The following is a 27493-nucleotide window of genomic DNA, read 5'->3' as shown; positions in this document are numbered from 1 at the left end:
GTTGCCAATATTTTGCTTAGAACCTTATAATGAACTGGCAATATACATCTAGTGTGACGAATAAAATTTTGTCTTATAAGAACATAAAACTGATCATTCCCATTCTCACATTTAGTGACTGAGGAATCAAGTAAAGCTGTTCCTAATGGAACAGCAGAACACAACCTAATTCCTTTACAAGATACCATGAGAAGTAAAGAATTTTCATGTGCAAACTTTTTTGACTGAATCTTATATTCCTGAGACTTGGCTTTTTTTTTTTTTTTTAAAGATTTATTTATTTATACAAGCACTGGGGTATAAGCCAGAGGCACAGGAGGGTGAGAGACTTCACCAGAGACAGAACAGAGAGCAGAACAGGCAGACGGACCAAAAACACTGCTGAGGGGAGCAGTGGGCAAGACAGGAGAGGTCTGCCGCGTCATGTGGGTATCTCCCTGGCTGGCCGGGAATTGAACCTGCATTGCAGAGGCTGTGGACAACTTCACAGAGCTGTGCTGAGACCTGTTTGGTTTTTTTTACCCCTTTCCGCAAATGATTTGTTTTTGTTTGTTTTTTTTAAGATTTATTTTATTTATTTATACAAGCACTGGGTACAGTCAGAGGCACAGAAGGGTGAGTGAATTCATCAGAGCCAGAGCGGAGAGCAGAACAGGCAGACTGACAAAGTACACTGCTGAGGGGAGCAGTGTGCGGCAGGAGAGGTCTGCGCGCCCTGTGGGACCCTCCCCCAGCGGCTGGGGATTGAACCGGTGCTGCAGAGGCTGTGGGCAGCTTTGCAATCCAGGGCTCAACTGTTGCACCACCCGGGAGGCCCAACTTTGCAGATAATTTAAGAAAGGCATGGACTGACTCGTTTTTTTGGAGCTAAGATCAGAGAAGCAGGGCATCACATCTGGCTGGTTTATGTACTATTAAATGTTTTCAAACTTAGTGGAAGCCAAAGTAAAGGCTTCCTCAAAAATTGACAATGTCCCTTTTCAGTCAACTTCCAGAAGGAGGACTGAGGCTGTCAGCTGGACCTATCCTGCAAGCTGACAGGCTTTTCTCAAAGCTGTACAGGACAGAAACCATGACAGACAGTATTCTTCTAGCTTTCTGGAAAAATGAGAAATGCCTCCTAGTTGCTGGGGCAAGAGGCAAACCACTTCTGAGGCAAATGCTCACCAAAGGAAGGTGGCATTAACTCCAACACTGTGGGCTTTGAGCAGTTGTCAAAGTATCTCTTTGAGGAATGGCTGAGCAGAAGGGCGTGTGCTTGCCAGATCCTCCTCTTAGCAGGTTCTGGAAACTCCAGTTTTGGAGGAAAAGGGAACATTACTAGAGTTTACAACATCAATATGTTGGGCTCAATATCTGGACCATCTTTAACAGGGCTGATTTTTTCCCTCCCAGATGTAGTTTTGGTGGCTCAAGTATTCAAAGCCATTATCTGGCAAGATTACAGGTTTATTATAAAAGGATATAATTCAAGAACATTCTGATGTGCAGGGCAAGGTGTGTTGAAAGGGGCACTGAGCTTCCATGCCCTCTTTCAAGATGTACCACTCTCCTCAAATTTCCAATTATTCATTAACTCAGAAGCTCCCTGGCTTTTGTTTAAAGTTAGAAACATAATGGAATACTATTCAACTATTTTTAAAAATAAAACAGAAAAGATAAAATACTGCCCTTGCAACAACATGGATGTACCTAGAGGGTATTATGCTTAAGTAAATAAGCCAGAGAAAGACTAACGCCATATGATTTCATTTGTATGTATGTGTATACGTGTGTGTGTGTATAATAAAAAAACGGATAAACAGATAAAACAAAAATACACTCAAGATTAATTAGTGGTTACAAGAAAGGAACCAGAAGGGCAGGGGAAAATAGGGAAGGTAAATCAGGACAAGGAGAACAATGGCATGGTGACAGACAGGAGTGGATGTTTAGTGATGTAGTATATATACATGTTGATTCTCAATGATGCAAACCTGGAACATGTTACAATGAAATGTTATTTCCAAAAAAGGTCATAAATATTCAATACCCTGAAATATTTAATGAAACTGCTAAATCATTCTAAGTTTTCAAGTACTGTTAACTGCTAAGTTAAACTACTTATTAACAAACTCTTTTTTACCAAGTACTGAGATTGTAATCAAAGAAAACTCTGAATCTGTTCCAAAAATCAGCCTCCATCAGGTTAGTTAATAACTTAAGTTACAACGTATTTTTTAATAATAACCATAAAATAGTAAAACTCTAGCAGAGTTCTAAAACCAAAAAAACAATAAACCACTACATGCCAACATATTAATGTGAAATATTAGTATGATTAGGCCTAATTATACTGGGAGGCAGTATAATTGAGGCAACAAAAGCCTTGATTGATAAAGGTATATGCATTAACTAGATAACCTAATTAAAATAATTTGTATCTCAGTAAAATTTCATTTACTTTTCTGCATTTCAGGCAATAAGCTAAAATAACAAATCTTAAATCTGTAAATGTACAGAAATACCACAAGATTGACATTAGCTCAAATAGTACCCAATGCAAAATGAATTAGTTCAGTGTGCCTCTAGTCAAAACAGTTCTTTTGTGTAATTAGAAAAAGGTGCACCTCAGGGGACTGTGGTAATGGTGCAAGGGTGCACTGGTGAAGGAAATTCTATGGGGACTGCACAGGGGGGAGGGGAAGAGTAAATATTGTTTAAAAATGAACAATGATGTAAAAAATAATAATAATAATAATAAAAGAAAATGAGGGAAAAAAAGAGAAAGGAAAAGGTGCTCCTAACATGAACACACTTCCAAGACACAGAGTTTGGTGACTAAAGTTCAGAGCGAATTTCAATTCCCACTCTGTTCCCTCAGCCTGCATTACATAACCAAGTGACTGCCCTAAAATTTACCAAGCTGAATTTCTCCAGGAGAGAGGATAGATCTTGTGCTCAATGTTGCATACTATTTTTTTAATAACATACAATATCCAACCACATGGTCAAAAGATGGTATCTCCTGACAATCAGTCTCTTGATTATAACTAATCTTGGTGCTTATATCCTGTTATTTCTTCTCTGCAACACTTAGCTATTATTCCATGATCATCCATTAATGAAACATCCATAATAATGAAACCACCATACTTTTTAAAGAATCAAACCTACAAAGAGGTAAGTTAGTGTCTAGTCATTACCATAGGTAAGTATTCCCATAAGGTTCAGTGAGAGGTCACAGCAAGTTACAGGACAACAAAGGAAAATTTCTAAATGACGGGTTTCAAATGATCATAAATGTGTTGTCCTTTATATTTTTCACTGATATGCTGACCTCCTAGATTTAGAGGCCTTCGTCATCAACTTGTACATAACCACACACATAAACATCATCTCTGGAAGAATCCTACCCCACTTGCAAGTCATTCTTTTCAACACATAAATGGCATCCTTCCTTATCATTATGATGTCACTGCACAAGCTAATTTATTTAGGTTTGTATATCTTTGTCATATATGGACAATTTCCATTCATGATAGCTGGTTTCCTGATTCTCAAACATTAAGGCCACATAATAATGGCTCAGTTAATCATACAGATCATCACCTGTTCTTTGATACAACTATGTACAGTATTTCACATTGTGGAATAGAACTGAAGACTTTTTTAAACATCCTTCCTTCAAAGAAGGGAAGGGACAATGTAGTTAAGTCAAGATGACAGAAAAAATTGCAATAGCCATGCTAGAAATTGTCACAAAAATGAGAAAATCTAATGGTTAAAATACTAGGTTTGGCTCTAAGAGACAACTGTGTCTCTCTAGCCAGGGAACCAATGTTAAAAAAGAAAATAAATTATTGAGGAGACTGGGTTGTTCTTTTGCCTTAATCCACTCATATTCACTAAAACTAACTGTACTTATTATAATAACAAGGCTATGGACCATAACAACAACAACAAAAAATACTACTAAAGTGTAAGTATAAAGGTGGTTTCTTGTTTCAGGGATGGTTGAGTCTTCATTGCTGGTACAGTAATGACTATATGTAGCTCAATGTTCAAATAAAAATTATCTGTGAAAAATATATATGTAATATGTAAGTGGCTATGCAAATGGCCTAGTAAATAGAGTATAGTAAGATTATTATCTTCCTATACTTAGGAAGTTTGTTCTCTGGGACACTGTCAAATATTACATTTCACTGATAAATAAACTGGAATTATTTAAATAAATTTTCCCAAAACATTCCATTAGTAGTATTTGCTTAAAATTGTGTGGTTGGGTCACCTGTACTTAAATCACCTACCATATAAATGCACAGCTTCCTGCTCATCCAAGAACTCATTATCTTGGAGGATAGTTCAGAAATTATATTTTATTGAATGCGTATGCACATTAAAACTTTTGAATATGGTTGTAACTACTTTTTCTATTTTGCCTGAGAGTCATATTCCCAGTGTCTGCAAGATTCCTAACACAAAGCAGGATCTCATTATTTGTTGATCAAATACATCAACCATTACCCTAAGCTAATCAAAATTGTACAAAGAGAAGCAGAAAAAGCACAGCACAGTGGTCAATAACATTGTTTCTGATCCTTGCTTGCACGTTAGTAGCTATGAGTAAGTTATTTCTATGAACAAGTTATTTCTATGCTTCAATTTCCTAACCTGTAAAACAGAGAGACAAACCTCATAGGGAATCTGGAGGATTTCAGTTGATAAATAAAGCATTTATGAGTAAGACCTCATTATACATTTACTAAATAATTACTTCTAATGTTTACCTAAGAATTTTCAGTCAATTCTAACCACGAAGGTATTATCGAACCCTCCTTCCCCCCCCCCCTCTTTTTTTAAATGTAGTAACATACCAAATTCAACAAAATTACTTACTGGGTCCATTAAAAACACTCGAGAAGCTGCAGAAAGATTCAAACCAACTCCACCTGCTTTTAAGGATAGGAGCATTACAGTTGGAGATCCTGCTTCAGTGTTTTGAAAACACTGAATTGATTCAACTCTTTTCTTTTGGGCCATAGAACCATCCAAACGAGTAAACACAAATCCAGAGGCTCTAACACAGGGGGCGAAAAAGAGACCAGTAAAACACATACCATACTAGAAAAATGTTAAATATAATTACAAATCTCTGTACTCATTAAATTCTATCATTTATTCTGACAAGTACTTACTAACCGCCTACTAACTTGCCAGGCTCTTATAGACAACTTTCCCCACCCTGGATAAATACAGGACTTGCTGTTATTTCATCTTTAAAATTCTAACTGCCAGGAAATATCATGCCTGTTGTGACAATGTTATTTTAGATAGATGAAATGAGTAAAACTGGTTAAAATAATTATCCCATTAAAATCAAAACACTTATATAAAATCCTTTTACTCAGTGAAAAAGAATGCTGAACTTACCTAAGTGGTGTCTCTATTAAAGACAGGAATGTCGTAAACTGAGAAACAACTAAACTTTTTATGTTTGGGTTCTTCTTCCTTAGGTCAATTAATGCATGCATTAGAGCATTAATCTGGGGGGAAAAAAGGAAATCTATTAAAGATTCCATACTAAATAGGTAAAATATACCCACAAAATTCTGTTATAAAGAGAAAAGTCCTGTCACAGATTTCCTTAAAACTCAAAACTAAAAGACCACTAATTTTTTTAAAACTAAGACTGGAAAAATACTAGAGTAATCTGAACTCTTTTCTTTTCCTCAAATTCACCACCAGAAATCAACAAAAAACACAGTAACCACCAACAAAGTATAATATTCAAATGATAGGATTAAAAGCAGAAGTACTACTTTCATAGGTGGTATTTCTTTATATATATATATATATATATATAAAACATACTCAAATAATATGCATGTGTGGTTTTACCTTTGAACTGGATGTCCATTCCATATTAGACTTTTTCTCAGTGTTGCATGCCAATTCTTCTGGAGGACATTCTAATAGATTGTCTCCATGTATATCATTTCTGCATAAAGGGCATTTAGCATGTGGCTAAATAATAAAGAAAGTGTAAGTGACACCAAGGGAAAAAGAAATATAAATCTGCCTAAAATATTTTTTATAGTATGGTAAATCCTGTACCCCTAAAAGTTAGCTTTCTATTAAACCCATTTGAGATAAATCTGTATATGATCCATTCCGGGCAGATACAGTGTTCAAGCTAGTAAAATGGGATGGGTTATAAAAGAGAACAAACATATAATTTGACTAGCATCAAGAGCTTGAAACAATAAATATTATACTACTTGTAGGCAAGTAAAGAAACCATGAATAACAATTTCTTGATCCTAACTACAACACAGCATAGTAGTTGGAATCATTCTTTAGAAGAAGAAAAAAAAAATTTCTTAATGGCTTATATACCAGGCCATATCTAGTAAGTCTTACTGGGTGTATTCAAAGCTTTATTGGTAGTATTCATTTATAATAAAGACATGCTAATAAAATAAGATATCTCTTAAAAATCTATATGCCAAGTACCTTTACCTTAAAAAAAGATTTTGGAACAAAATAAAATAAATTAAAAAAAAAAAAATTTTGGAACTAAAACTGGATCAGAAGTCAGTATAGCGAGGTCACCTTTAGAGACAAATAAGAGGATAAATGGGAGGGAATACAAGGAATCTGGAGTGGTAGTTATATGGTCTGTGTTTACTTCACAATTCATTAAACTGTACAATTATGACTGTTGTTTTTTTCAATATATATAAATATAAATGCTTTTAAAATTCTATCTCAGCTGAAAGACTGCTTTAAAGATTATTTCACATTAAAATTTTTATCATACACAAGAAACTAGATGTGTATTACCCCTATAATAATGCACAGCCACATGTGGCAATTAAGTCTTTGAAATGCAGCAAGCCAAATGGAGATGTGCTATAAGTGTATACCACCAGATTTTGAATATTTAAGCTAAAAAAATCATGCAAAGTATCTCAATAATTTTTATATTTCAGATATGTTGGCTTAATTATTATCAAATGTATTATAAGAATAAACTTCCATCTCCTCTAGGAAACTCTATGGGGACTAAACCTGAGGGGGTGGGGGGAAGCAAATATTGTTTAAAAATGAACAATTATGTAAAAAAATTAATCAAAAAAAAAATAAATCTAATATATTAAAAAAAAAAAGAATAAACTTCACTGGGCCTCCCTGGTGGTGTAGGGGATAAGTCTCAGTGCTATCACCTCTGCAGTCTGTGTCTGATCCCTTGTCAGGGAGCTAACACTCATATGGCTCAGCAGTCTCACCCTGTGCTCCCCTTAGCATTGTATTTCAGTAAATCTACCTGTTCTCCCCACTCTATCTCTGGTGAATTCTCTCACCCCTCTGTACCTCTGGTGTGCACCCCAGTTCTTCTATGCAAAGTAAGAAAAAAAATTTTTTCAAGAATAAACATCTGGGGGCCTCCCTGGTGGTGCAGGTGGTTGAACACAGGGCTGTGAAGTGGTCTGCAGCCTCTGCAGTGCCAGTTCAATCCCCACCAGCCTTGGAGCAACCCACATGGCGAGCAGACCTCTCCTGTCTCGCCCGCTGCTCCCCTCAGCAGTGTATTTCGTCAGTCTGCCTGTTCTGTTCCCTGCCATCTCTGGTGAATCTTCTCACCCTCCCGCACATCTGGCCTGTACACGGGTGCTTGTATAAAAAAAATAAATGAATCTTATTTAAAAAAAGAATAAACATCTGTTTCTACTGGTAATTCAAAATTAGCCTGTGTGTCTTACATTATCAATTTATTTACTGGACAGCAATGACATAGCCAGTCAATATAACTAAGATACTGACTATGAAACAGGGCCTCCAAAAGTATCTTTTTATGTTAAAAGGGCTTACCTATAAGAAACATAAACCTTTTAAAATACTGATATAATGACCATGAAAGGCACATTAATAAACCCAAATGCAAAACATATAGTATGTTGGACTTGGGCTTTCATTATACAGGTGCACCACTCCATCAAAGCTAAATCTGTACAAACAAAAAACTAACCTGCTCATTCTGAATGACCTGGCAAATACAGGGTTTACAAAAGACATGTGCACAATGTGTTATGACAGGAACTGTTAAAGAATCCAAGCAAATTGCACATTCTTCATCGGAACCTGAGCTCAGAATCAACTTCATCTTCCTTATTAATTTCTTTTGTAGTTCTTCAGGTGTATCATTTCCTAAAGAAAAGGCTGAAAAATTAATTTCAGAGCAATATTTGTAATATCACAAGACAAATTGATCTTCCTTATACAAGGAAAAGTTTTGCTCGGGTGGTCTAAATTTAGTCTTTATAATAGGGAAAAAGCATAGTTTAAATTTTAAATTTTAAGAAAAAGTCAGAAGTTAAACTGTGTCTAACCCAAATAATACATCTTACCTAGAAACATCATTATAACATGATTTGTACCTACAAGCACAGATTAAAGGACAGATTCATTCTGAACCTTTCATCTAAGAGTATCCATCATTGAAAAATCTGCAAAGACATCTTCATTAATCTTAACCATCACCATCTCCTAACTTACTGCCACTGCTTTAAGTCTTTGTTCCTACAATCTAAATTTTAACACAGCTATCAGAGATCCTTTTAAAGTACAAATACGATTATGTCACTCTCCTATAAAGCTTTTCCTTGAATATTAATATTCAATTTAATTGGTAAGAGATTCTCAGGTATTTTTCTCAGTTGAGTCCTGTATTAAAAACAATGTTCATTTGACAGAATAAAACAATAAACTAAACTCAGACCATATAAAAACTTTATCACTCAGATTTAAGTATCTGTAATAAATATAAGGATGTAAACAAGTCATACTTACTTACCTGAGGTACCACTGGAAGACACTGCATTTGTAAGAAGGTGAGTATGACAACATATCTGCCGTAATCTAAGCAAAAGACCCAGGACATCAGCATAGTGTGCAAGGACGGTTCCTTCATTAAAATACCTACAGGTAACAATGTTAAATATTGTGAATGCCCCTAAAAAATAGTATCTCCAATTCTAGAACAGTTGAATAAAAAATGGCATTGCTTGCTCCTTTCTCTGCAATCACTTCGAAAAAAGAATGGAAAACAAAAGAAGCAAATCTAATAAAACCAGGACAGATTTGTAACAATAAGGCAAAGTATTGTAAATGGTTACAAATTACAGTAAAAGATAGGAAGATGCTGAGACCTATGACTACAAATCTCAAACACATGTGCTAGAGCACAGTTCTCCAAAATAGACAGCATGCCCTAAGAGGAAATACATCATCTCTCACATGTGCAAAAACAAAAACAGGGTACATGGTCAGTGGCTTAAACTTCCCTAGAAAGTTTTACATCAAAGAGGAGGGAAATGAAGCTGAATAAGAAAACAAAAAATTACTATGTTTTCAGAAAAGACTATGAGCATAGCATTCTGAATTGGTAAGCAATCAAAAATTTCTATGTTGTAATAATTATAACAGTGTAATCCCCAGAGAAAGAGGAGGTTCTAGGTTTCCTAAACCAACCTAAGGAAGGGTAGAGTAGGGTAAGGAAGGGTAGAGTAGGGCAAGGAAGAGAAGCTAGGAAACACTGGACAGGGTGAGGGGGACGAAGGGAAAACCTGGAAGAGGTTCACGGAACAGAGAGACATGTGAAGAAGCCATGCTTACTTCTCAGCCTTGGACTTGTACCAGGGACTATGGCGACTTGAAAGAGACAGAGACTTGAGTGAGAGACCTGTAGAGAGTCTGACAATGGCAGCCATTATCTTGAGTTCTATTTTGATTCTGCTCTTTTCCTTCCAGACTTGCCTGGTCCCTTCTGGTCCCGATCCTATGGGTTCCCACTAGAAGGTGCCTTAGACTTGTGGTAAGCTTTCAGGCCTCCCAGCTTTGGGTCAACCCCGTTTGGCCAGACATTTATTTTACCCACAGGGGCTGGGTAACTCTGGGTGTTTAACTGGAAACTATTTAACTATATTCTGTCTCTTCTCTCTATTGCACACTAATTTTAACAAAGTTCTTTTCTATTAAAGATTTTACACACTAAGAGCATGTTTTATTTTTTGCAGTAGATGGCAGAACCTATTTAGAGTATACGGTTTGGAGAGGCTGGTGTGTCCCTCAACCTGCCTGCTAACACAACTGACTATGCAACATTCACATTTAGAAATGTCAGCAATATCATATAATCAATGTGTACAAAACTGAGTTACTAATAATCCCTGAAAAACCTCTCCTCTTCCCATAGACTTATTTCTGCAAATAGCAATTCTACCCTTATAGACACTCAAGTGAAAGACTTTGGAATTATTTTTTCATTCCTGTCATGCCCCTTACTGTATCAATCAATAAGTTGTTGGGTCTCCTCCAAACACAACAGAATCCATCCATCTCTCAGGTTCTCTCATCACTATTATGTAGTAAAAACTAACATCATCTCTTAATTTACGCCACTACTGTAGGTCTTTATTTTTACAATCTAAATTTTAACACAGTAGTCAGTGATCTTTTTAAAGTACAAATAAGATTATATCATTCTCCTGGTCCAAAACCCTTAAAAGGTTTCCAATCTCTTAAAAAATAACAGCCAATATGTCATAATGCCTTACATAATTGTCATCTGTCCAAACTCCATTCCTCTCTGACATCAGCAACTCCTTTCCATCTTGTTGATATTATCTAGTCACACCATTTTCTTGGTTGTTCTTCAAGTTCACCAGGTATGCTCCCAACTCAAGGCCTTACCTGCTGTTCCCACTGTCTATAATGTTTCCTCAACCTCAATCTCCTGTAGGGCTTCCATATAATTATTTTCTCAATGAGGTCTCCCCTGAATACTCTATTAGAGTAGCTCTGTACTCTCTATTTCCCTTCTCTCTGCTTTCCTTTTTTTGCATAAACTTTATTTTTATCATGTTTCCTCCCACTGAAATGTCTGTCCTGAAAGACAGAGATTTTTGTTTATTTTATTCCACTGCTAACATATCCAAAGCTGGGCCTCTTAGGCACCAAAAGAATAATAGTGACTGAAACATAACAACACAAAACAAAACAAAGCAAAAACAGACAATTATAACTCAGAAACACACTGCTGGGGAGAAGGAGGGAGAGGGATCGGAGGGAAGGAGGAGTACAGGGGACTGTAGAGATGGTACACGGGTACATTGGTGAAGGAAATTCTATGGGGATTACACCTGAGGGGGTGGGGGAAGCGAATATTGTTGAAAAATGAATGATGATAGAAAAAATGAAAAATAAAGTTCCTTCTACTTCTAAGGTTGAAGGGGCAATGGAAAGAAGAGTCTTCCAATTAGGTATCAAATTCTTATAAATGTATTTTCAATGTTCTTCAAAAAATAAAAAGAAACATAAGAACTTAATAAATTCTAGCTGAAAACATTAATTTGAAGGAAATCTCAATCACCATTGCAAAGATTTTGAACTCAATCTCTTGCTTATAATAATGTTTCTCAATCATTAACTCTTACTAAACCGGGCCTCCCCAATGGAGCAGCGGTTGAGCGCTGGGCTGCGAAGCTGCCCGCAGCTTCTGCAGCACCAGTTCGATCCCAGGCCACCAACGAGGGTCCCACATGGTGTGCAGACCTCTCCTGCTGCACCCGCTGCTCCCCTCAACAGTGTACTTTGTCAGTCTGCCTGTTCTGTTCCCCACTCTGGCTCTGGTGAATTCTCTCACCCTCCCGCGCTTCTGACTGTACCCAGTGCTTATATAAATAAATAAATAAATCTTAAAAAAAAAAAAAAACACAAAAAACTACTAATTCCTACTAAACCAATTGAATTCATTTACTTATGTTTTGAAGAATGAATCCGGTATTTTCTCAGCTCAGTTGTTCTGCCTTCACTTGTCTCCTACTCATTCTGATTCTTATGGGTATTCACAAACATGCTCTTGAACTAGGATTTATCTTCTGTCTATCTCTAAAATCTACTTTGTGACCTCTTAGTTCTAGATTTTCTCCTGTTACTGTAAGGTCACACTGACTTAATTGCATATATTCAATACTATGTGAAGCATTACCATGTTATTTATGATGGTTGCAATTTCAATCTACCATCCTCAATTTCCCACAACCTTATTCTACAGACTCTTCCCTCATGGTTCACTGATTATACTCTTGATATTATGTATCCCCACACCAGGCTTCATTTTTCCCTACCTATCTGCCTTACTTTTCCTTGTACCTTAGTCACTTTCACATTCTTTTCCTCTGAAGGCAGTTATTCAAATAAAGTTATCCAAAAATTGATTCGCCCATCAATCATATTTAATGGCCTCACTTTTTTCCTTTCAAAGACAAACAGTGGCAAAAATGATCTAGCTATAAACTTCTACTTCTTTGTAATCCCCTTCCTCCTACAATTTGGCCACAACATTCCCATGAAAATTATTCTGAGAGTTTGTACCAGTAACTTCAGAGTCACCCTTTGGAGTTATTAAATAACCTTTCCTATGTATGCGTATGACATCCTCTCTTTCTTGATTACACTTTTTTCTTCCTGCTGTCTACTGCTTTATTCCTACTTTCTCCTCTTGAAAAAATATAATGGCTACTAAGCAGAAACTCAGATTTGCCATTTCACGTAATTTTTCAGTTTTTCCTAACTTAAGAAATTACTTCCCTGGTGAAATATAGTACTTCATTCACTACAACTATTCATTTGTAAAAAGCAGTTTAAAAAATAGTGAAAGGGCCTCCTCAGTGGTGCAGCAGGTTGAGCGCAGTGCTGTAAAGCTGTCCACAGCCTCCTTGGCGCCATTTTGATTCCCACCTGGCCCAGGCACGACAAGCCTCTCCTATCTTGCCTGCTGTTCCCCTCAGCAGTGTATTTCGGTCCTTCTGCCTGGTCTGCCCCCTGTTCTGTCTCTGGTGGATTCTCTCACCCTCCCGAGCCTCTGGCCTGTACCTCAGTGCTTGTATAAATAAATAAATCTTTTAAAAAAATAGTGAAAGAAATGATTTATTCTTCAGACTTTACTGCTAACATACCTTAAAATTACCATTTAGTTAAATGGGAAACAAGGAAAAATTATGTTTTGAAATGACTGTTTTTCTCCATACCTTCCAATAGTAGCTCTGCCTTCATTTTTCACAGACTGATAAATCTTTCTCTCTTCATCTGAAAGTGTAATGTGCTGAATAAATACTTTACGTTCTGGTAACTCCAAAACAGGTTTTCCTTTAATTTTGCTTGTCTTTGTTCTTCTAAGTGTAATATTTTTAATTAGGGATTGTAAACGCCTAGTGAAAATGAAAAAAAAAATAATAATAATTACTCCTTATTTCTGTATAAACTGATTCAATGAAAACAAGGCTATTTTAATCTGTTTTAAAATCTTTAGTATAAGTTTTTTTTTTTTTTTTTAAATCCCTTATTTGGGGTTTTAGCCAATCGAATAATCATGGACGTAAATAGAAAGTTAAAGGAACAACTATATTCAGATTTCCCCTCAAGTTAATACTTTGAGCAACTAAATCTTTTTATCGTATCCTTAATTTCCTTAATCTCTGCTCCCCATTTTTGTTCTAATCACTAACAGTTTTACTTCAAAATTCTGTCAACATCACCAAATATTTGACAAATTCTTAATATTTAAATGGAAGGTGTTGGGCTTCCTCGGTGGTGCAGGGGGTTGAGCACAATGCTGTGAGGCTGTCCATGGCCTTTGCGGTGTGCGTTCGATCCCCAGCTGGCTGGGGAGCAACCCACATGGCGAGTCAGACCTCTGCTGTCTCGCCCACTGCTCCCCTCAGCAGTGTGTTTTGGTGCATCTGCCTGTTCTGTTCCTCGCTCTCTCTGGTGGATCTTCTTCCCCCCGTGACTCTGGCCTGTACCCCACTTCTTAAAACAAACAAACAAACAAACAAGCAAATAAATAAATAAATAAATAAATAGATGTAAGCTATTATACTAAGTATCATAAAAAGGTTAATATAACCCTACCTCCAAAATGTTTTTTTCCCCTCAATAATGTGAAATCAAGGTATATAAATAATCTTTATGAAATAATGAGTGTCAAAAAAATTATGTTATGTGCCAATTCAGAAAAGGGAGAAATGCCTTTTAGGCTCTACAACCTTTAGACTCCCTTTTTCACTATCAGGAAAAAAGGGGTAGAACATTATCAATTTTTAAGAAAATTTTTTCCTAACACTGAAATATAATTACTATATCTTAGATTAGCAGTTAAATAATTGGTTCCAAGGAATCAAGCAAACAGTACTGCAAACTAGATTTGTGGCTTCTAAAACCTTTTTTCATGATAAGCAGTTCCGAGCAAATGAGTTTGGCAATGCACTTGACTCACTCCAGGATGTGATACTGCCTCTAGAAAGACTCACTCTAGAACCAGTCAGCCACTAAAATATTCAAGGATAATTTTAAGCTTTTTCTAAAAGCAAAATTCTTATTTGGAGTTCTTTCAGTTAAGGCAAACAGGTACTAATGTAGGTCTTTCCTAAAGTGAGGTAAAAAGCTTTTGTAAAAAGAGGTATACTTGTACTTATGTGTGATATAGTCTGTTTTCTTACCTCTTCTATTTTTCTTTAACAATGCAAGCTGCCATCTTGATGATTTTACAACCTGTCAATGTGGATGTGGATCCCAAAATCCTGCTTGAAAATCACAACTCTACACAACTCAAACTACATTAGCCTAATACCTTGCAAAATCACCATAGCCAAACTGAATTTTTGTTGATGTCATTGTATATCACATCATTCAAATACCATTATACGAATTTATACAGGATATATTTTGTAAATTTAGCGCATATCAAATCCTCAAGTTAATTTGTGACAAGTAGTTCAAGTTACTAGTAGTTATTTGACACTAATATGAAATTACTTACCTAAGTCCTCCTTCGTCTCCCATTGTGACAGGACGTTGTATTGTTCTATGCCACCACTCTCTATCAATAAATGGTTTAAGTTTTAAAAAGGAAAGAAGAGACCACAAGTCCTTTAAAGAATTCTGAATTGGAGTACCTAAAAATAATATGAAAACTGTCAGAACTCTATTACCAGAATATAAAATTAGAATATCCATCTGGCACAGAAGACACTACAGTTGACAACGGGTACTCCACACTAGGTACACACACTATCAAGCTAGGACTATAATCCCTTGTTAAACATATATACAATCTCTAAGGTTTGCTCTAATTTTGAGCTCTTGCTTACCACAATAACAGAAAAAGACCTTCAACCCAGTAAATTCAACTTTTTTCTTCTCAGGAACATTTGCCTACTTGACTTTTAAATCAGCAGCACCAGCGAAAAGGAAAACACTAATTTCAGTTTATATTCTCTTCCATATTCTAGTAGAAGTATCAGGAGTAGTAAACAAGGAGTAGTAAACAGGTTTCAAAATGGAAAGTAGAGAAATCAAGCTTTTAATTGGAAGATTCAAATTTCTAATTAATTCTTCCACAAATTATCTATAATTCAAAAGTTTATATCATATACAACTTTGAAGAACAAGTAAAACATATCTCACTTACCGAGTTCTATAATTCATTTTGAGAAAAACTTTTTTGTCAACTTGAAATTTACTAACTTACTGATACACTATTTGGGAAACGTGTAACGCTAGCTTTACCTGTCAATACCCATCTTCTTTCTGCTTCTAAATCAAGTACAGCTTTTGTCTGCTGAGCATTTGGATTTCGTATGGCATGTCCTTCATCCAGAATCACTCTTAGCCACCTTATGCTATGTAATGGACTATCACCTTTAGTCTGAAATAAATGTTTCATTTGAATTAAAAATACAGTAAAATAAAATAGCACATTATAAAATTAGTTGTTTTTATTCCTTACTATCAATACTTCAATATTCCTTACTATCAATACTATCAATACACAGCAGATACTAGTTTAGATACTACGTTCCTTGAGTTGTTAATGTTTACAAGTTTGTATTATCATTGCTCTTATTTTACAGATGAGAAAACTGAAGCACCAAGGTATGAAATATATTGCTCAAATATCACAGCTGGAAATGGCAGTTAGCTAACATTCAAACTGATTTAGTCTAGCTTTCTCTTGAGACCTTGCTTTAGATTACTGTCAGTTGTAAGAACAATGTGAATATGACAAAATATTATCTTTCATGTAAAAGTTAATGTTCTTATCAGAAGAATGTAATCTTGTCAATAACCAATTCTTAAAAACATTTTAACTTAAAAATGGAATTAGAGGATTCAAACAATTAAACAATTAAAATTCAAAAAGAACTTGTGAATTTCAATCACAAAAAGCTTATTTTTATACTAAGATGCACATCAAATAAAATTACTATAATAAAAAATAATGAAGAGCCTATTAAAAAATAGAATTTATTTACAGATTAATGTTATTTAATTATAATCCAAATAAAATATTTTAATGCCAAGCATTCTAGTTAGAAAATATTCTTATATTATCTAAAGTCTAATCTTGTTTTTGCAAAATATTAAAATTTCTACTTGTTTCCTACATATTCTTAAGCATTTAAAAGAATGATGATGGCTCATGGGTGAGATGGTGGTGGGAAAGCTAAGGGGACTACAATGATGTAAGAAAAACACAAAGAGAAAAAAAATTTCACATTAGATGAAAAGGTCTTTACCTACTTAATATTACATTTTTTCAACGCCATTATCATCACCCTCCCACTATACTTTGGTTATTATAAGTGCTGAGAAATACAAATTAAAATTGCATGTCAGGAGCTAAGTGATGTGAAATGCTTACTCCTAAATATTTAATAAACGTGTATCAAACCTAAAAGATATCAAAGGGGTTACTAAAAAATAAAATACAATTACATGGCAATTCCCAACTCAAAGCAAATGAAATGACAACAATACAGTTCAAATAAAATTATGATGAACTTTATCAGTTTAACTGTGTTTAACTCCTGTTTTTCAAGTTCAAGAAATTAAAATAAGAAAAAGAGCAACAGTATAGGGGCCTCCCTGGTGGTACAAGGGGTTAAGACACAACCTCTGAAGCTATCTGCAGCCACTGCAGCACAAGTTCCATCCCCAGCCAGGGAGTTACCCACATGGTGCAGCAGACCTCTCCTGTCTCACCTGCTGCTCCCCTCAGCAGTGTTTTCAGTCCATCTGCTTGTTCTGCTCCCTGCTCTGTCTCTGGTGAATCCTCTCACTCACCCACACCTCTGGCTTGTACCCCACTTCTTGTATGCATAAATAAGTAAATCTTTTTTTTAAAAAAAGCAATAATATAAAGTATGAATTTTAGGACAATTTAGAAATCTGAGTTATACTGTCTCAAGTTCAACTTTTAAAATCTCTGTATTGGGGCCTCCCTGGTGGTACATGGGTTTAAGCAACACACTATGAAGCAATCTACAGCCTCTGCAGCAAGAGTCAATCCCCAGCCGGCCAGGAAGCAACCCATATGGCGAAGCAGACCTCTCCTGTCTCTCCCACTGCTCCCCTCAGTAGTGTGTTTTATTTAGTCAATCTGTCTGTTCTGTTCCCCACTCAGTCTCTGGTGAATCCTCTCACCCGCACTCCACCCCAACATCTCTAACCTGTACCCCAGCTCTCGTATGCATAAATAAATCTTTTAAAAAAAATTTAAAAATAATAAAATCTCTGTATTATTAGCAATACTTACTCCATAGTCATGAGTTAAAATATTGTATGTAGTCAACACAATATCCTGTCTTGAAAGCAATGTTGGGTCTCTAATACGGTCAGGACCATAATAAACATAAAAATTCAAGTGTACATCTGATTTGATATGTTGTCCAAATTGGTCCTAAAAGAAAATTGGAAATAATTTTAATAATAATTAGTTCTATATGTGTATAAAAAGTATTGTCTAGGAAGAAGTGGCACACGTCAAACTTAAAATTATATAAGTGTTCTGAAATTTAATTTAAAATAATAGGAACACTAACAAACAAAGTAACAGTATATAAATTTAGCCTGGCTCTACGAATAAGTAGTCACTTCATTTCTAGGCATAAAAACCACCATGCTTCTTTATTAGTCCTTTGAAAATTTAGCATTTTATCAAAAAAAAAGGGGGGGAGGGATCTGTCCCCAAGGGGCTGGCCTAAAAAAGAACACTGTGGGGGGCCTCCCCTGGTGGCTCAGGCAGTTGAGCACAGCACCGTGTGAAGCTGTCCGCAGCCTTTGCAGTGCTGGTTGGATCCTGGCCAGCTGGCGAGGGTCCCACATGGAGCAGTGGACCTCTCCTATCGCGCCTACTGCTCCCCTCAGCAGTGTATTTCAGTCAGTCTGCCTGTTCTGTTCCCCGCTCTGTCTCTGGTGAATCCTCTCAACCTCCTGTGCATATGGCCTGTACACCGGTTCTTAAAAAAAAAAAAAAAAAAAAAAAACAGAACACTGTGGGGATTCCACAACTGAACTCAGGTACCCACAACACTGGCAAGAACCTTGAATCTCAAAGCTACTCAAGGGACAGTAGGGAGCTTCTGTGTTCTACTAACCCTTTGCAGTACCAGCTGTCTGATTAATTAAACAAGTGCAAAGGTAACAATCAGAAAATCTACCACTACTACAATCCATAAAAACTGAATATTAAGAGAGAGAAAAACATAGTACAAATGCTGAAGCAAAAATACCCTGAGAGGAGTCTTTATCCAGTAAACTACAGAAATGACTGAAGAGAAGTTCAAGGTAATTGTAACAACATTTATATAATTCAAAAAAAGAAGAGATACAAAACCCAAAGGACACAAAACAGACCAAGAAAATTGGAAGAAGTTACAGTTAGAAGTAACGGATGTTCAACCTCCCTTTTAATCAGGGAAATGCAAATTAAAACCACACAGAGATACCACCTTACCACAGTTAAGAATGGCACATATCAAAAAAACAAGCAACAAATGTTGGCGAGGATGTGGTGAAAAAGGAACTCTCCTACACTGCTGATGGGAGTGCAAACTGGTCCAACCACTATGGAAAGCTGTGTGGAGGTTCCTCACTCTACTAAAAATGGAACTACCATTTGACCCAGCAATTCCAGTACTAGGGATCTACCCAAAGGACACAAAAACACGGATTCAAAAGAACACCTATATCCCTATGTTTACTGCAGCACTATTTACAATAAGTAAATGCCCAAAAATAGATGACTGGATCAAGAAGATGCGGTATATATACACAATGGATTATTACTCAGCAATCCAAAAAGATAAACCCATGCCATTCACAGCAATGCTCAGTGAAATAAGCCAGAAGGAAAAAGAAAAATATCGGATGGTTTCACTTATAGCAGGTATATAGGGGAACCAAATAAGACATCATTGTAAAAAAAATAAATAAATAACAGTACAAAACACAACAAAGCAAAAACACAATTATAAATCAGACACATATGCAGGGGAGGAGGAAGAAGAGGGATCAGAGGGAGGGAGGGAGGAACATGGGAGGCTGAGGTGATGGTGCATGGGAGCACTGGTGAAGAAAACTCTATGGGGACTACACCTGAGGGGGTGTGGGGAAGCAAATATTATTTAAAAATGAACAACGATGTAAAAAAAATTTTTAAAAATTAAAAAAAAGACGTAATGGAGCTAAGAAATACTACAATTGAATTTAAAAATACTACAGAGGGCGTCAACAGTAGATAAACACTAGCAATGGTAATAATTAGTAAGCCTCAAAACATAATGTTGGAGAACGCGCAAACAAAATAACAGAGGAAAAAAAGGACTAAAACAAATAAGAGCCTTTTGGGATAACTTAAGGAAAAATAACATCTGTATCATGGTGGGGACCGGAAGTTCCCCAGAAGGAGAAGAGAAAGGCACAGATAATTCATTTAAAAAAAAAATTAGTGAAAATTATTCTGAGAAAGAAGCCAGATATCATGATCCAAGAGGCCCAAAGAGTTCCAAACAAAGTAATACCAGACAGACATGTACCAAGACACATTATAATAAAGTGGTAAAAAGCCAATGACCAGGACAGAGTATTAAAAACACTAAAAGAATAAAGGGTAACCTATAAGGGAACAGCAATGAGACTGTCAGCAGGCTTCTTTTATTTTTTTTTTAAAGATGTATTTATTTATTTATACAAGAACCGGGGTACAGGCCAGATGCACAGGAGGATGAGAGGATTCACCAGAGACAGAGCAGGGAACAGAACAGGCAGAGTGAGGAAGTACAGTGCTGAGGGGAGCAGTGGGCACGACAGGAGAGGTCCACTGTGCCATGTGGGACCCTTGCCAGCTGGCGGGGATCAAACTGGCGCTGCAGAGGCTATGGACAGCTTCACAGCGCTTCACTCAAGCTCAACTGCCTGAGCCCCCAGGGGAGGCCCAGCAGGCTTCTTTTAGAAACATTATAAGCACAAAGGAAATGGCAGGATATATTTAAAGTATTTAAACAAAACATTGCTAGCACAGAATCATTTATCCTGCAAGACTAACATTCAAAACAGAAGGAAAAGTAGAGGCATTTCACTGGAAAGCAAAAATTCAAATAATTATCAATGCCAAGCCACACATGAGAAAAGCCTTAAAGGGGTTTATATTATAAAGCAACAGAACAACAAATACAGAAATAACACCTAATCGTCATGGAGATAGAGAATAACAATGCGGCCCAACAAAACCAAAAGGATACCAGAACATCCAACAGGTCACAGAAACAGAACATCATAACTAACCTCAGCAGAACCCGCAAACAAAAAGAGATGTAAAACATAAGACAATGGAAATGGAACTTAAGATTAAGAAGACCCAAAATATTGCAAGACAAGCCAAATAAAACTGTAACAAGATGGCAATAAGCATTTATGTCTCAATAATCATATTCAATGCAAATGGCCTGAATTCACCAGTCAAAAGATAGAAGTGGTAGAATGGGTTTCAAATCAAAGTCCAACTTTCCACTGTATATAAGAAACCCATTTTACTAACAAAGCACAAACTTAGAGTTAATAGCTGTAAGACAGAAGTACAAGCAAATGAAAACAAAATTTATAGCAAACTAAAAAAATCAAATAAAACAGACTTCCAATTAAAAAAAAAATGCCTTAAAATTAATGACAAAGAGGATACAAGCTACCAGAATCTATGGATGCAGCAAAAGTGGTCCTAAGAGGGAAGACAGATTAAAAAAATAAAATTATCAACTGTTTAAGGATCTAGAGCTTGAAAAGCACATACATGAGCACTAAAAGTCCGAAATTTTTAAGACTATATCCTAGCTCCATCACCTATTAGCTGAACAGTCTTAAGCAAGTTACTTTACTTCTCCTGTGTTACTCAATTTGATAATAGTCATTAAGAATATATGAGAAGAATCTATGAAAAGGACTTAGGGGAAAACAGCATCTCATTAAGTATTACAAATTGTTACAAAAGCCAAGTTATACTTACTGATTTCTTAGAAAAGAGATTACAATAGTTTGTAAATATGCTAAGAATCATATGTTACATACCCTATCTACTGTGGAGAGAAATGGTAGCAGCAGAAGTACAATCCAAATTTTATGACAGTTTTGTTGATGTTTCTTTATTTCTGTTATAAATCCCCAACTGAGTATACCCAATTCACCTAACAATTATTTGAACTTAGATATAAAATGCAGACCAAGCATATTTCTTGGTCATCCTAACGAATGACTCTCTAACAGAATATATTTTATTGCATGACAAGTATTAATTATATCACATTTTAAAAGGGCTTCAATACTTACAATCCAATTGCTTAATACAGAAAGTGGACAGATGATCAGTGTTGTTCTTGGTCTCCCTTCCACATCAATTTTCTTTGAACATTCTACTGAAGAATCTCCTGAAAAAGTGAATCAGTTCACAATTTTTAGGTTTTTCCCCCTCAAATATGAACTCAAAAAAAAGATAATAATGTAACTCTATGAAAAGAAAAATGAGGAAGGATTAAAATGAAGCAGATGGACTTCGGTTTCCAGTCATGATGAAGTAAAACACTAGATTTTACTTTGCGACTGGAGGCAATTAAAAATCCACATAGCAATTTATGAGTAGATTATGAGTGGAAAAAGGCACAAGAATTTTTGATTATCCCCTGACATTTGCTAAACCATTCCTATTTATTCTTTAAGATGAACATTGTTTCATGCAGTTTTCTGAAGCTGAATTAGAATTAATGTAGTGGACAGACTCAAAAAGATGGCCCCCAATGATAACCACTTCCTGAGACCCAACCTTTTGTAGTTCCCACCCACACTCTATCAGGGTTGGTCTGCATAACCAACAGAATATGGTATATCACTTATGAGCTTAAATTATAAAAGATGCAGCTTCTGTTTTAAGTGCTATCTCCCTCTCTGATCACTCACTCTTGGGAAAACAGCTGCCAATGTTGCAAGGGCATTCAGGCACCTACACAAGGATGCAACGCAATTTTATTTTCCATTCCCTAACTGGATAGCATTTACATTATTTCCAATATTTTGGTATAATAATGTGGCGGGGGGGGGAGTTGTTTCCATGTTTCTTTGTACATGTCTACACAGAGTGCTAGGTGGTACTACTTGCTCTCCATTGTAACTGACATCTGACACTCCCATCCAGAATGCACGAGTTACTACGGCAGCACAATCTTGCCTATACTTAGCAGAGATTTTTTTTTTTAATGCTTATAAATATGGTGGACAAGAAGGTATCTCCATGTTCCCTTAATCTGTAGTTCCTCAATGATTGAGTCTGAAAATCTTTTCCTAATGTTCACTAATTACTTGGGTTTTCTTTACATGGACTACACTAATATTCTTTGTGCCTATTTACCTATTGCACTATGTATTTCTAAATGATTTGCAGAGAATTCTTTACATATTCTAGATACTAATACTTTTTAAGTTACTCATCACAGATAATTTATTCAGCCTTATCTCTTTTTACTCTATTCAACAATCTTTTTCTTATGAGACTTTTTCCTGATGATTTTAAAGAAACCACTATTAAGAAAATATGACTTCATTCTCCATTCCCTTTTTTTGCCTATTCGGTTTTCTTCCAGAAGCACATTTATTTTGGTTTTATCACAGTTATGATTTACATTTCTCTCTTGTATTACTGCTATGTGTCTGCAACAGAAAGCGACTTATTTGTGTGAATTTAATTCTATCTTCCTTGAAAAGTCCACATTTCTTAAAATTTCAAAAATTAGGGTCCAGAGTCATCAATTTGAAATGCCTATATTGACTAGTACTGCCTGACTCTTAGACCAAAAGTCAGCTTTTTCATTCAGTGTTAAGTATCAAACACACTATCCTCCCTTTATTGTCTTCATATCATTTACCACTTAAAATTATGTTCTACTTGCTTATTTTATTTCCCTTATCAATAGATATAAATGTCATGAAAATAAATTATCTGCTGTATCCCCAACACGTACAACACTAGAAGAAATTACCTCTGGTACTGAGAGGAGTAAAAGACCTCTTTCCCATCATATTTTCGACCTAACTATAAAACAAACAGACTAGAAAGAGGTACTAGAAGAAAAATACATGAAAACGTACTGCCTTTTGAAATGGGACTTGTTTGCTTTTTTCCCTACATTCTAAACTTCTTGTGACACAGTTTCACAATTTTTGTCATTTATACTTTTTCTACTGAGAAACAGAACAAAACAAAAGCTAAAAAAAACCAGCAGATTTACTAACCCTTTTTCAACATTTTCTTTTTTGTTGCAGGGGATGAAATAAGGGCGTAGGCAAAATCTCCATCTTCCTTAACTTTAGAAGATCCTGCTGAAGAAAACAGACAGTGTTATTAAGATATCTGAAAACTAATTCTATGCTTAGGTATAGGTACAATTTCTAAGACTAGGGAATATAATACCACACCCACTCTAAGAGCTTCTATTACCAAATAAAAATAGTATCTAGTAATCAAAATTGCCTTTTCCAACACTAAGTATATATTTCCAGTTCAGAAAAAGAATATAATCATTCATGATGTATCAGTGCTTTTTTTGATGAAGAGATATGAAAGTAGGAGCAGTTGCATGCAAAGTCAAGTCACAAGGTACATGGGCTCCTGAAAGCCATCCTTTGAAGTTTTGAAACCAGGCATTGACTGGTTATAGTTACAAAAGTCTAGGGGCCTGGGCCTCCCTGGTGGCACAACGGGTTGAGCGCAGTGCTGTGAAGCTGTCCACAGCCTTTACAGCACAGGTTTGATTTCTGGCCCGCCAGGGAGATTCCCACAAGGCACGGCAGACCTCTCCTGCCTCACCCGCTGCTCCCTTCAGCAGTGTATTTCAGTCAGTCTGCCTGTTCTGTTCTCCACTCTGTCTCTCGTGAATCCTCTCACCCTCCCACGCCTCTGGCCTGTACCCCAGTTCTTGTATTAATAAAAATTAATCTTCAAAACAAAAAGAAATTATTTTAAAAAAAAAAGTCTAGGGGTCTCCCCCTGGTGGCACAGGGGTTAAAGACAGCACTACCAAGCTACTGGCAGCCACTGCAACACGAATTCAATCCCTGGCCAGGGAGCAGCCCACATGGTGCAGCAGACCTCTCCTCTCTCGCCCACTGCTCTCCTCTGCAGTGTATTTCAGTAGATCTGACTGTTCTGCTCCCCACTCTCTGGTGAATGCTCTCAAATCCCACATGTCTGGCCTGTACCCTAGTTCCTGTATGCATAAATCAATCTTAAAAAAAAAAAAAAAGAGATGACATCTTCTTTCAGTATAAAGCTTTTTCATCTATATTGAAAATTCATTGAGTATAGCCACCTTCATGTATTATGTTGCTTAGTGTAGTCACCTATCATCTATTAACTCAGGTAGATTTTCTGGATAACTTGCTATACCTGCTGCTTCACCTTGCACATGGAGATGGCTTCTTAAACATCATGAAACAACCTATGCTAACTTCAACCTTTTCTTTCGGCGCTTCCTTGGCTTTTGCAGTCTTCACAGAACTGAGAGTCAGGGTCTCGTTCTTGATTCAGCTTTAGCTTATGGGAATGTTATGTCTGGTTTGACCTCCTTCCACACAATTTAAACTTGCTTCATTGTAAGTAATAATGCTGTTTTGCTTTCTTATCATTTGTGTGTTTGCTGGTATAGCACTTTATTTTCCTTCAAGAATTTTTCCTTTGCCTTCACAACTGTTAGGCACAAAAGGCCTAGCTTTTTCCTTTTTTTTTTTAAGTTACTTTTTTTTTATTTAAAGATTTATTTATTTATACAAGAACTGGGGTACAGGCCAGAGGCGTGGGAGGGTGAGAGGATTCACCAGTGACAGAGCCGGGAGCAGAACAAGCAGACGGACCGAAAACACTGCTGAGGGGAGCAGCGGGCAAGACAGGAGAGGTCTGCTGCACCATGTGGGATTCTCCCTGGCCGACCTGGAATCAAACCCACACTGCAGAGGCTGCGGACAGCTTCACAGCACTGCACTCAACTCCCAATGTCACCAGGTAGGCCCAAAAGGCCTGGCTTTTACCTTATCCCAGCTTTTGAAATACCTTCCTCATTATGCTTAAGATTTCCACTTTTTTATTTAAAAGGAGGGAAATGTGACTCTTCCTTTCACTCAAGTAAATACTTAAGAGGTTATTGTAACCTTAGTGACAAAAAGAGAGAGATGGTCGGAGAGGAAGACAGGTGGTGGGTAGAGCAGTCAGAAAACAACATTTATCGATTAAGTTCCCCATCTTCTAAGAGCACAGTTTGTGGTACCTAGAACAACTGACAGTAGTATCATCAAACAGATAGTAGGGATAATGAAAACATTTGGAATACTGTGGCATTTACCAAAATGTGACACAGACACCAAGTGAACACATGCTATTGGAAAAAAATGTAATATAAAAATTGCAATAGCTGTGAGGTGCAAGAAAGTGCACTTATTAAAATGAAGTATGACTACAATTTCTACAGATACAAATAAGGTTTAATTAAAAGTCATTTTACGAATAGTAAAATGCAGTAAAAAAATTGTTTTGTTTAAACTTGGTTTAAATATTATCTCTTAGATTTTAGTTTGAAACTCTTTCAATTTGTCTCAGTCATTTAACACCCCTTAGGACATTCATGAATAGTTGAAATATTAGCAGCAGTCAAATTTAAAATCTACTACTAAAGAATTCAAAATTGGAGAAATAGAAATCAATAGGTCTTTAATTATATTTAAAATGTCAACTACAGGGTTTGAGATGTACACACATACCTTTTACTCTGCTTTTGGCATCTGTCTGTGTATTTTTCAGTTTGCCTAAAAACAACCAAATATAAAAATGGTCACATTATAAAATCAGAATATAGGGCTTCCCCGGTGGTGCAGTGGTTGAGCGCTGGGTTGCAAAGCTGCCCGCAGCCTCTGCAGCGCCAATTCGATCCCCGGCTGCTCCCCGGCCACCGGAGGAGGGTCCCACATGGCGCGCAGACCTCTCCTGCTGCCCGCTGCTCCCCTCAGCAGTGTACTTCGGTCCTTCTGCCTGCTCTGCTCCCCGCTCTGGTGAATTTCTCACCCTCCCGTGCTTCTGACTGTACCCAGTGCTTATATAAATAAATTAAATTTTAAAAAAAATTCACTGTAGTTAAAAAAAAAAAAATCAGACTATAGCACACATTATCAAATCAACTCCATTCATATTACCTTTCATTTTCTGTGGCAATTCACTTGTTTCCATTTCCTCTGAATCACTACTTTCAATATACTGGACAGCAGTTTTTCTTCTAAAATTAAGAAGATAGTATAAACACTTGTAATAAATGCACTACCAATACTTTTGTCTTCCCTTTTTTTTAATTTCAAGAGAAATTTTTGTTTTGACAAATGAAAGTATCATTTACTAGAAGCATTTTGCTTCCATACTGCATTAACTACATAAAATATAGTACCATTATTATTAAAATGTATTTGAAAAACTAAACTATTCTAATAATAATTTTTCAACACTAAATATTTGATAATTCAATTACATGAAATTAGAAAAGAAAATGACACCAAATATCAACTACATCTAATATAGTGTCTAACTGGCAAAAATTGTTTCACAGTGAAAAATGTCAAGTTTTGTGTATAGAGAGTATAATATAATGGTTAAGTGGCTAAGAATATTAAACTCTGAAGTCAGACTGTCTAGTTCTAAATCCCCACTTCCCTACTTATTATCGGCTAATAGTCCTCAGTTTTTCTCATTTGGAAAACAAGAATAAAAATACAATCCACTTTTTAGGATGAAGTGCTGTTACTATATGCAAAATTCCCTTAGAACAGTATATATGTATTACCTATTGTATTGATTATAATTAGTTTTCCTTGTGTCCTCATTCTTATTTCTGTGTTCTTTGATATGATCTGCTCTACCTAATAGTGCCCTATTACTCAGGCTCATAGGTAGTTTAGAGTTGTTAACAGTCAAGTTCTTGAAGAGAAGGAACAATGAGTCCTCTTTTATGTTTAGTTCAGACTCAGTAGTAATGATAGAGAACAATTAGAACAATTAACAAAGTCCCAGTTTTGAGTTCTCTATTGGTAG

General features: G+C 36.2%; 1 protein-coding gene across 6 annotated transcripts in view; it reads right to left on the bottom strand.

The window, feature by feature from the left end:
- The window catches only part of HLTF (helicase like transcription factor), a 61879-nt gene that overhangs the window by 13662 nt on the left and 20724 nt on the right, over positions 1-27493 (bottom strand). For 3 of the 6 annotated variants that reach the window (XR_005128101.2, XM_037525821.2, XM_054700743.1), the window contains exons 11-23: positions 26608-26687; positions 26179-26223; positions 23662-23748; positions 21709-21806; positions 17645-17788; positions 15616-15754; positions 14867-15002; positions 13077-13256; positions 8840-8964; positions 8015-8205; positions 5884-6009; positions 5416-5528; positions 4882-5062 (exon numbers count right to left, since the gene is read on the bottom strand). Coding sequence is in view for 5 of the 6 variants with exons in the window: in XM_037525821.2 (XP_037381718.1) it covers positions 4882-5062; positions 5416-5528; positions 5884-6009; positions 8015-8205; positions 8840-8964; positions 13077-13256; positions 14867-15002; positions 15616-15754; positions 17645-17788; positions 21709-21806; positions 23662-23748; positions 26179-26223; positions 26608-26687 (1645 nt within the window). In the remaining variant the exon portion in view is untranslated. The remainder of the gene's footprint in view (positions 1-4881; positions 5063-5415; positions 5529-5883; positions 6010-8014; positions 8206-8839; positions 8965-13076; positions 13257-14866; positions 15003-15615; positions 15755-17644; positions 17789-21708; positions 21807-23661; positions 23749-26178; positions 26224-26607; positions 26688-27493) is intronic. The other 3 variants (XM_037525823.2, XM_037525822.2, XM_037525824.2) reach the window with 3 other exon arrangements.

The sequence above is a fragment of the Talpa occidentalis genome, unplaced genomic scaffold (genome assembly GCF_014898055.3).
Source record: "Talpa occidentalis isolate TD23 unplaced genomic scaffold, MPIMG_talOcc4v2.1 talOcc4.4, whole genome shotgun sequence".
In the NCBI taxonomy this organism is placed as follows: Eukaryota; Metazoa; Chordata; class Mammalia; order Eulipotyphla; family Talpidae; genus Talpa; species Talpa occidentalis.
Note: the sequence above shows the minus strand (reverse complement) of the source record. Positions and strands in the feature narration are given on the sequence as shown.